General features: G+C 47.3%; 1 protein-coding gene across 1 annotated transcript in view; it reads left to right on the top strand.

The window, feature by feature from the left end:
- The first annotated feature begins 374 nt into the window (after positions 1-374).
- IL18R1 (interleukin 18 receptor 1) overlaps positions 375-11,599 on the top strand; it is a 305,537-nt gene continuing 294,312 nt past the window's right edge. The window contains 1 exon segment of the mRNA XM_078658948.1: positions 375-520. Within this exon segment, the coding sequence (XP_078515074.1) occupies positions 463-520 (58 nt within the window). The 5' untranslated portion in view covers positions 375-462.

The raw sequence follows: 11,599 nt of genomic DNA, 5'->3' as shown, positions 1-11,599 counted from the left end.
CTACCTGTGTGTGTGTGTGTCTGGCTTGGAAAAAAACTTGACCTTATGCCAATGCCAGAACGTCTGACTTTGTCAAGGAGTGTTTTAATGAGAAGGAGGAAAAAAGAAGACCTGTTTCGATACAGAGTGTGCTCTATGAAAAGCTGTGGTCTGTGAAAAGTAAAACAGTGGAATTGGTACTATCGCCTTCCCTTGCGTTAGTCACTTACCGTTAGTGCTCAAGAAAATAGTCATTTCCCTTTCGTGGAACAAACGCATGTAGAGGGCATGACAAAGAGGGCACTCCAGCTCCGTGTCGCAATACCCGCACTGGCGAAACAGTTCTTAAGTAAGTCGCGTTTGTTGTGGTCTGCAGCGTTTTTAAACCTTTCGCACCAATTAACTCCACGATTTAACCATGGCCTAGAAGCCTCGTCTGAGCTTTTTTAGTTTGAGGAGGAGAGCTTTACTTGCCTGAGGAGAATGAAGGGGCTGCATTTGATCACGGTATTCATCATGCTTCTCCCGGAGACGTTCACAGGTATGTTTGTACTTTGGGTCTTTTTCATGAAACTGTTCGTAATGGCATTGTGTGGATCTGTTTAGAGGCACTCTTATAAAAAACGTAACCTTTGGCTTTTCCGCGTGTGTAATACTGCACAGATTATATGTCATTGAGCGCTTAACACATATTGAGATCTTAAGGACATTGTGCCTGATTCACAAAGCTTTTTTCCCACGAGTCGGATTGACTTTCTTCTACAAAATCGCATGTAAGTCACACTTATGTCACACTACCTCATAGACAAATCTTTGTGAAGAAATAACACTGGGGCGTGTTCTGTATTTATTTGAACGTTGCCATGTGTCTGGTCTGAGCATAGCATACACTGATGTTGACCGTCTCCAGACTAAATATATACCATCATCTTATTAGAAACATTCTGGGCCTTACACACAATCCTTTCCTACAAGTAGGTTAGTTTCACTCCATGTGTAGAGTGTGTACTACTTCAGATTTAGCTGTGTTGTTGAACTTGGCCCTCTCGGCAGGGTCATCCCCAAACTGTTTGCCTTCACCCTCCTGTTCTCTGATCCCAGTTTTGTTGGCTTTCAGGACTGCACACTCTTCCACTGCTAACCATTGCTAAGGTCTTGTGCTCTCTCCTTTAAGCATGGTGGAATGTGCTGGCATCCAATTGGCACATTTAATTTACTTGTAAGCCCCTAGTAAAGTTGTAATAATGTCCCTAGGGCCTGTAAATTAAATTCTATTAGTGGACCAGCAGCACTTATTGTGCCACCCACTTAAGCAACCCTTTCAGCGTGTCTCAGGCTTGTGGTTTCAGCCTGTATGTGCCATTTCAACCTAGCAAAAAAAAAAAACGTTTCTAGGCATGAACCTCACTTTGTGTGTATATATATATAAGTCACCCCTAGAGTAGGCCCTGAGCCACCCATAGGGCAGGGTGCAGTGTATTAAAAATGTTATACCAAAAATAGGGGGGATATAGGAGGTATTACAGATGAGGGCTCATCCTCCTTACCCATGAAAGCACAACAAAACACGAGAGCACTACTCGAACGTGTGGGCTAATCCTCTCTTTAGGAAAAACAAAACGCTTTTTATGGTGTAACCCTCACCCACCAAGGTAACCCCTTTGTGGCATGCGTCATCATTGGGTGCTTTGCCATTCCAGCTGTGGTCCTAACAGAACCAACATAGTGCAGCACATAGCCCAGCAGCTCTTCAAAACCACCACCACACAAGGCAACTCGACGCTGGACCTTGCTTTGCAGCCCCACATTTCATTAGTACTGCAGTTGCATGGTGCTCCTCAATGCAGGACCTCGCATCACAGCCCTGCAGCTCCTCTGAACTGCTGCTAGGCGACACATCTGAATGCAAGACCTCGCATCGCAGCCCATAGCTCCACAGAACCACCACTGCATAACTCATCTTGTCGCAGGACCTCACATTGAAGACCCCCACAGCTCCTCAGATTTGCCGCTATGCAAAGCATTGTCAACGCAGCACATTGGTACTGCCGTTGCACGACGCATATCAATGCAGGACATCACATGGCAGTCCAGCACCTCCTCGGAACAGCTGCTGCGTGATGCATCTTTGACGCAAGACCTTACACTGCTCCACATCCAGAATTTAAGGTACCAATTTGGTCCCTGCAACTGGCCCATTCTCCATCATGTTTGGCCAGAAGTTGTGACTGAGTCCCAGTCCAGCGCGACCAGATAACCACAGTTTGCGCTTAGAGCTTTTAAGCCCTATCTTTAGCTAAACCTTAAACATTGCATAAGTCTGGTTCTACTGATTGTATTTTTGTTGTTGTGGTCTGAAATAGTTTATTACATTTTACTCTATTTTTCCAAATGGTATGGGATTTTCTTTATGTTGTGTGTTCACTTTTTTACTGTTTGAAGTGCTGCATAGATACTTTACACATCACCTCTAATTTAACCTTGACTGCCTTTGTGCCAAGCTACTAAAGGGTTAAGCACAGGTTAATTTGGGGTTTGCTTGTGTTTCATCCTGATGAGAATTGTGGTTGCTGCCTGAGTATGGTTTCATCCCCCCACAACCAGTAGCCCAATATCCTACATGTGGGTTATACATGAATTTCCAGGAGTAAGATATGCTTACTCACAGGAACTGTGAATGAGCATGCTTTACTTCTGGAAACTATTAACTGAAAAAACTTTACAAATCTGGGTTATGTATTCAGGTGTTGCTCACTTCGAGGACAGGAGCAAGACACAATTACTCATGGAATCAAAGAAAAGGTTTTGTGAATTGGACCTTCTCTATGTGAGATCAGTTTAACACACAAACATACATGATGCGGGCTGTGTTTAATTTCTAAATTCACCTTCTCGTCTAATTGACTTTTTAGCTCTAGCATAGTTCCTGCTTCTAGCTTAACACCTGCAATGCAAGCACTTGTCCAAACCTGCCTCATTGACTTGACCTTATATGGAATTGAACCCCAACTTACACCCATCAAGTCACTCAGATTCAACCTGAACACCAAGGTCATTCTCAAGAAATACATCACCAAGAAAACCAGAATGGCCTGGTACTGTGTTCACTGCTGAAGAATGTGAAACCATTCCTTCTATAAAGCGACTTCAGAGTTTGCTTCACGCCCTCCTACTCTTGCATCTGGATGGTGGCAAAGCCTTACTCGATGGCCTCCCATGCTCGACATTGCTCATCTTAATGCAGCCTGCATACCACAGCATGCATCATCAAGGGCAGGAATAATTGGGACCACATCATCCCTACCCTGTTAGAGCTTGTTAGGGCGTCATTGGCTCCACCAGCCAACCATACATTCTAAAGCGGCAGCATTATCTGCAAAGCTGTTGTGACCTGCACCTTGACTACCTGGCTGCCAAGCTCAACAGATCCTGTGATCAGACTCGAGACAAAAAAGTACAACAAAAGATAAACAACAAGGTAATAGGCCTTCTCCAGTTATGTTTCCAGTTTCTGGAATTACATCTCTGTATCCATTAGGATCCACCAAACCCTGCTCCAATTTAGTAGAGAGCTGAAGAAACACCTTTTTAATGAACACCATATCATAACAAACAGTTGACATCCACCCTCAGAACACAGCTTTCCCTCTAGTCACTTGCTGAAAATAGTTTTGCCTTTGGCCCTGTACAGCACTACACTGTCTTTTGGCTAAGTTCACCTGATAGAAAAACACTTGCATACATACATACATATACTTTCCAAGAACGAAACGCGTTGGCTGTTGTTTTACGTTCATGCACTTGGATTTATGTGAATAAAGGTTTTTTTCTACGAAGGAACTGATTGAGCTTCATCATTAATTCTTGAACATTTTGGTAGTGCACCACTCCATCGTCTTTGCATATACATATATATGGAAAAATGGAAATGACTATGCAAAGGGTGCATAAGGTAACATTTCGGGGGGTTTCTGCCTGGTTTTGAATCTTTATGTGCATGTGCCAACGCTGTAATAAATCGAATGTTCCCCAAATAAAATATGTTGTAATCGATTTCACTGTTGCTACATTGTGTATTTTGGTTTTTGTTGGGATTCTTTTGTGTGTAGTCCTAAAGAGTTAATTGCCTACATCCTCGGGAACTAGCCCAGCACACAGAACTGAGTCCCAGGCCTATAAACCCACCACACCTTAATGCACTATTGGGAAACTGACAGATCCATCTGCATTGCACACTAGCTGTTTAACTGATTGCTAAATAACTACACCACACTCTAGGCTTCAACAGACTAGAATGCAAACACACACATATCACTAGAGGATTATAGACCACCACAACGTATTGCATTGTAGGAAAACTAACCCAATACATTGAGTGTACCCAAGTTTAATTAATCTACCACAATGCACACATTTTAGGATCAGACGCCATTGCAACTACATTGCTCTTCATTCTAAAGACACTAAACCACTAATTAGTACTGAACCATAATTAACCTAATTCACCCTACAGCACCGGTTTCTACGGACAACTAACCCACCACATTTCACTTCATCCTACAGACAGTATTCCTCCATTGTAGTAAATCCTATCGACAATATCCAACTAAATTCACACTGCCTCCTAGCATTACACCAATTTCACACAATATTTTTAAATTTATAGTCAAACTAGTTTGTGAAACCTTTTCCTAGAGGAGACAGTTTTGATTAGAAAATACTTTGTTGGCATAGTAAAACTGATGCCTGTTGTGGCTAAGGGAGATTGTTTGCTTGCTCAAGTATCCTGCTGGTGTCTTACATTACTTTTGTACTTGAGGTATGCGTTCACGGTTCAGTTTTCACGCTAAATACTATCCACGTATATTTTGCATAATTTGCATAGTGTGAAATGTACATATATTTCGCAAAAAAAAAGTATTGCAATTTGTTCCGCCTATTATGTTAGGGACAGTTAACCACAATATTGAACGCTATGGTACTACCCTAACACATTCAAGGACATCCGAGGAACCTAAACCCCAAAACTAGTACTCTGTTCTATGTGTGTAAAACCACTACCCCATCCGTACATAAAATAGATGACACCACGCCACAAGACCACAAGACCACAATACACTCAAGGGAGGGAGGCTAACCAATCTTTTCTAGCTAGACACTAAACCACCACATTACAAACCGTGCAGCTAGTGCTTATCTTAGTGCTACTGTTGTTCGTGACTTGGTTCTCTGATAGTAGAGCTGCAGCAAATCTAAAGAGAAGATTTAATTTGTTTGTGTACTGGCCATTTCTACAAGACTCCCTGTGTTTAATCGCCGCTGCTGTGGCCAGTGATTAATTACATAAGTTACATGACCAGGGCTGCTTGTTGTGTGCAGTATGTAGTTTAGTGATTATCTTTAGCAAAAATGGTTTTAGGAATCCAGAAGTACTTGTATGAGGACTCAGCTGATGGCTGATATCTGCTATAATCGGTAGGTCGCAAGTTCAAATTGTTGTAAGGATAACTCAGCTCTCCATATTTCCATGGTAGATAGATTAGTACCATTAAACTGAGCAATAGTAACAGCTCTTACACTATTTACGGAAACATTGAAAGTGTAGTATAAAGTGCTACACAAATAAAAGTGGTGCATTGAGAGCCCCCCCCTGCGCCTAGGGGAGGGGGGCCTTTAGTGGCATTACGGGCGAGAGGCGGCGAGAAAGAGGCTGGGCCAGCAGTAGACATGTGGTCAAGGGGAGTGGGAGGGGTTAGCAGGAAATGCGAGGAGGTAGGACGAGCTTGGAGGCGACCCCTCCCCAAGAAAAGGGATAAGAACACTGACCACGAGGGAGAAGCCCTCTTTGTCCTCTTGCCTCGGGCGTCGCGGGTCACAGCTAGAAGGAAGTTGCCCACCCACCCATCCCTGTTGTTAAAGGTAGAACTGGCGGGATGGCGGGGTCCCGGCCAAGAAAAATGTCGGGGACTCCTTTTTTGCCGGGGACTGGCTCATCCTGGACCAAGGAGGGCAGTCAATGGGGCTCCGGGCTGGCAGGAGAGGGGGCCGTCCTGCTGATGGTCCTGGACTCTCCGGCCCTACCGGAGATGCTGGTGCTTGGAAGAAGCAATTTGGGGTAAGCTGGGGCGCAAGGAAAGGCGTAAAGCAGTACCAGGTGGCCGCATCTAGGGAGTAGATGACGGGTAGTTACCTGGAATGGAATGGAAGCAATGGAGATGGGTTGTGGCCTGCTGGTACAACCCACATCAAAGGTGGATCTGGAGATACTGAATTGTAAATACAATTGTAACCTGTGGTGCAAACGAATACTGCACGACCCTATGTTTATCAATGTGTGTTGGAGTGTTTTAATAAAGTTGGTCTAATGTTGAGAATGCCTCAACAAATAAAGAGGGCGTTATCTGTGAGAATTAATAAAGACTACGCAGTGAAGACCAGCCACTTTGTATGGTGCCTTTTGAGGGGGCAAAAGGGGGGCAAAGTATGGGGAGAAGAGTTGCACTTTATATGCATACTATACATGGTACTACTTGGCAGCTATCTGTCGGTGATACAAAAGGGGGATGATGGACGGAGCGTTTGAACAAATCAAACACTCACCCCCAGTCAACTGATCTGGGTTTAATCCATCACCATTCTTTAGTTCACTCAGCGACCCCAGTTCAGACATGGCTATATGCAAATCAGTCTGACCCTGTGACTCAAGGGAACAGTCTAGCCCAAACTGCCAAGCCATGTCTTCCCTGGACCGGAAACAAGCATCCTGGGACTGGTTTCGGATTCATAATCCTCATCAGCCAGGCTATCTTGAATCCAGTAGCCAAGTGAACAAGTGACTCACATCTGAGCATACCCTGCCACACTTAGGGCGAACAAAGCGATACAAAAGGGGATGATGGACGGAGCGTTTGAACAAATCAAAAACTCACCCCCAGTCAACTGATCTGGGTTTAATCCATCACCATTCTTTAGTTCACTCAGCCACCCCAGTTCAGACATGGCTATATGCAAATCAGTCTGACCCTGTGCCTCATGGGAACAGTCCAGCCCGAACTGCCAAGCCATGTCTTCCCTGGACCGGAAACAAGCATCCTAGGACCGGTTTCGGATTCATAATCCTCATCAGCCAGGCTATCTTGAATCCAGTAGCCAAGTGAACAAGGGACTCACGTCTGAGCATACCCTGCCACACTTAGGGCGAACAAAGCGATACAAAAGGGGATGATGGACGGAGCGTTTGAACAAATCAAACACTCACCCCCAGTCAACTGATCTGGGTTTAATCCATCACCGTTCTTTAGCCCACTCAGCCACCCCAGTTCAGACATGGCTATATGCAAATCAGTTTGACCCTGTGCCTCATGGGAACAGTCCAGCCCGCACTGCCAAGCCATGCATATAGCCATGTCTGAACTGGGGTGGCAGAGTGGGCTAAAGAACGGTGATGGATTAAACCCAGATCTTTTGACTGGGTGTGAGTGTTTGATTGATTCAGATGCTCCGTCCATCACCACCCCCTATTGTACCGCTTTTGGCCGCCATAAGTGTGGCAGGGTATGCTCAGACGTGAGTCCCTTGCTCACTTTGCCACTGGATTCAAGCAAGCCGGGCTGAAGACGGCTGGAATGCCAGAAACCGGTCCTCGGAAGCTTGTTTCCGGTCCAGGGAAGACATGGCTTGGCAGTTCAGGCTGGACTGTTCCCATGAGGCACAGGGTCAGACTGATTTGCATATAGCCATGTCTGTACTGGGGTGGCAGAGTGGGCTAAAGAACAGTGATGGATTAAACCCAGATCTTTTGACTGGGTGTGAGTGTTTGATTGATTCAGATGCTCCGTCCATCACCACCCCCTTTTGTACCGCTTTTGGCCGCCATAAGTGTGGCAGGGTATGCTCAGACGTGAGTCCCTTGCTCACTTTGCCACTGGATTCAAGCAAGCCGGGCTAAAGACGGCTGGAATGCCAGAAACCGGTCCTCGGAAGCTTGTTTCCGGTCCAGGGAAGACATGGCTTGGCAGTTCAGGCTGGACTGTTCCCATGAGGCACAGGGTCAGACTGATTTGCATATAGCCATGTCTGTACTGGGGTGGCAGAGTGGGCTAAAGAACGGTGATGGATTAAACCCAGATCTTTTGACTGGGTGTGAGTGTTTGATTGATTCAGATGCTCCGTCCATCGCCACCCCCTTTTGTACCGCTTTTGGCCGCCATAAGTGTGGCAGGGTATGCTCAGACGTGAGTCCCTTGCTCACTTTGCCACTGGATTCAAGCAAGCCGGGCTGAAGACGGCTGGAATGCCAGAAACCGATCCTCGGAAGCTTGTTTCCGGTCCAGGGAAGACATGGCTTGGCAGTTCAGGCTGGACTGTTCCAATGAGGCACAGGGTCAGACTGATTTGCATATAGCCATGTCTGAACTGGGGTGGCAGAGTGGTCTGAAGAACGGTGATGGATTAAACCCAGATCTTTTGACTGGGTGTGAGTGTTTGATTGATTCAGATGCTCCGTCCATCACCACCCCCTTTTGTACCGCTTTTGGCCGCCATAAGTGTGGCAGGGTATGCTCAGACGTGAGTCCCTTGCTCACTTTGCCACTGGATTCAAGCAAGCCGGGCTGAAGACGGCTGGAATGCCAGAAACCGGTCCTCGGAAGCTTGTTTCCGGTCCAGGGAAGACATGGCTTGGCAGTTCAGGCTGGACTGTTCCCATGAGGCACAGGGTCAGACTGATTTGCATATAGCCATGTCTGAACTGGGGTGGCAGAGTGGGCTAAAGAACGGTGATGGATTAAACCCAGATCTTTTGACTGGGTGTGAGTGTTTGATTGATTCAGATGCTCCGTCCATCACCACCCCCTTTTGTACCGCTTTTGGCCGCCATAAGTGTGGCAGGGTATGCTCAGATGTGAGTCCCTTGCTCACTTTGCCACTGGATTCAAGCAAGCCGGGCTGAAGACGCCTGGAATGCCAGAAACCGGTCCTCGGAAGCTTGTTTCCGGTCCAGGGAAGACATGGCTTGGCAGTTCAGGCTGGACTGTTCCCATGAGGCACAGGGTCAGACTGATTTGCATATAGCCATTTCTGAACTGGGGTGGCAGAGTGGGCTAAAGAACGGTGATGGATTAAACCCAGATCTTTTGACTGGGTGTGAGTGTTTGATTGATTCAGATGCTCCGTCCATCACCACCCCCTTTTGTACCGCTTTTGGCCGCCATAAGTGTGGCAGGGTATGCTCAGACGTGAGTCCCTTGCTCACTTTGCCACTGGATTCAAGCAAGCCGGGCTGAAGACGGCTGGAATGCCAGAAACCGGTCCTCGGAAGCTTGTCTCCGGTCCAGGGAAGACATGGCTTGGCAGTTCAGGCTGGACTGTTCCCATGAGGCACAGGGTCAGACTGATTTGCATATAGCCATGTCTGTACTGGGGTGGCAGAGTGGGCTAAAGAACGGTGATGGATTAAACCCAGATCTTTTGACTGGGTGTGAGTGTTTGATTGATTCAGATGCTCCGTCCATCACCACCCCCTTTTGTACCGCTTTTGGCCGCCATAAGTGTGGCAGGGTATGCTCAGACGTGAGTCCCTTGCTCACTGTGCCACTGGATTCAAGCAAGCCGGGCTGAAGACGGCTGGAATGCCAGAAACCGGTCCTCGGAAGCTTGTTTCCGGTCCAGGGAAGACATGGCTTGGCAGTTCAGGCTGGACTGTTCCCATGAGGCACAGGGTCAGACAAATTTGCATATAGCCATGTCTGAACTGGGGTGGCAGAGTGGGCTAAAGAACGGTGATGGATTAAACCCAGATCTTTTGACTGGGTGTGAGTGTTTGATTGATTCAGATTCTCCGTCCATCACCACCCCCTTTTGTACCGCTTTTGGCCGCCATAAGTGTGGCAGGGTATGCTCAGACGTGAGTCCCTTGCTCACTTTGCCACTGGATTCAAGCAAGCCGGGCTGAAGACGGCTGCAATGCCAGAAACCGGTCCTCGGAAGCTTGTTTCCGGTCCAGGGAAGACATGGCTTGGGAGTTCAGGCTGGACTGTTCCCATGAGGCACAGGGTCAGACTGATTTGCATATAGCCATGTCTGAACTGGGGTGGCAGAGTGGGCTAAAGAACGGTGATGGATTAAACCCAGATCTTTTGACTGGGTGTGAGTGTTTGATTAATTCAGATGCTCCGTCTATCACCACCCCCTTTTGTACTGCTTTTGGCCGCCATAAGTGTGGCAGGGTATGCTCAGACGTGAGTCCCTTGCTCACTTTGCCACTGGATTCAAGCAAGCCGGGCTGAAGACGGGTGGAATGCCAGAATCCGGTCCTCGGAAGCTTGTTTCCGGTCCAGGGAAGACATGGCTTGGCAGTTCAGGCTGGACTGTTTCCATGAGGCACAGGGTCAGACTGATTTGCATATAGCCATGTCTGAACTGGGGTGGCAGAGTGGGCTAAAGAACGGTGATGGATTAAACCCAGATCTTTTGACTGGGTGTGAGTGTTTGATTGATTCAGATGCTCTGTCCATCACCACCCCCTTTTGTACCGCTTTTGGCCGCCATAAGTGTGGCAGGGTATGCTCAGACGTGAGTCCCTTGCTCACTTTGCCACTGGATTCAAGCAAGCCGGGCTGAAGACGGCTGGAATGCCAGAAACCGGTCCTCTGAAGCTTGTTTCCGGCCCAGGGAAGACATGGCTTGGCAGTTCAGGCTGGACTGTTCCCATGAGGCACAGGGTCAGACTGATTTGCATATAGCCATGTCTGAACTGGGTTGGCAGAGTGGGCTAAAGAACGGTGATGGATTAAACCCAGATCTTTTGACTGGGTGTGAGTGTTTGATTGATTCAGATGCTCCGTCCATCACCACCCCCTTTTGTACCGCTTTTGGCCGCCATAAGTGTGGCAGGGTATGCTCAGACGTGAGTCCCTTGCTCACTTTGCCACTGGATTCAAGCAAGCCGGGCTGAAGACGGCTGGAATGCAAGAAACCGGTCCTCGGAAGCTTGTTTCCGGTCCAGGGAAGACATGGCTTGGCAGTTCAGGCTGGACTGTTCCCATGAGGCACAGGGTCAGACTGATTTGCATATAGCCATGTCTGAACTGGGGTGGCAGAGTGGGCTAAAGAACGGTGATGGATTAAACCCAGATCTTTTGACTGGGTGTGAGTGTTTGATTGATTCAGATGCTCCGTCCATCACCACCCCCTTTTGTACAGCTATCTGTCGGTAGCCTCTCTGTTGCCCCTTTTATTTGTTAGTGGTGAATTGGTGGAATTTGGCAATTTCTCTTACTCTTGCAATGTGGTGTTCCAGCCAAATTCTGCCAATTGCCACGTAGCGGAATTTTTCCCCGCCAGGCTCCAGAAAAGCAAGTGAGATTTGCCATCCCATAGCATGATTTTCGAATGCAGGCGGGGCAGTCATTGTCAGAGATCTGCTTCCCAAGCAGTAGATTGTCTCATCAAGCAGCAAAATCAACTTGAATGGGTGCGTGCTCTTGCGCACCGCATCTTGATGTTTGTGTGGTTTTTTTAACGCTTCTCGTGCTACCGGTGCTAAATTGCAGCACGAGCAGCGCAACATACATATTTTCCGCCCATTGGTGGAACTCTGTGGAATCTCGCAGAGTTTTTA

Source organism: Lissotriton helveticus, chromosome 8 (genome assembly GCF_964261635.1).
Source record: "Lissotriton helveticus chromosome 8, aLisHel1.1, whole genome shotgun sequence".
Classification (NCBI taxonomy): Eukaryota; Metazoa; Chordata; class Amphibia; order Caudata; family Salamandridae; genus Lissotriton; species Lissotriton helveticus.
This window is presented reverse-complemented; position numbering and strand designations above follow the sequence as displayed.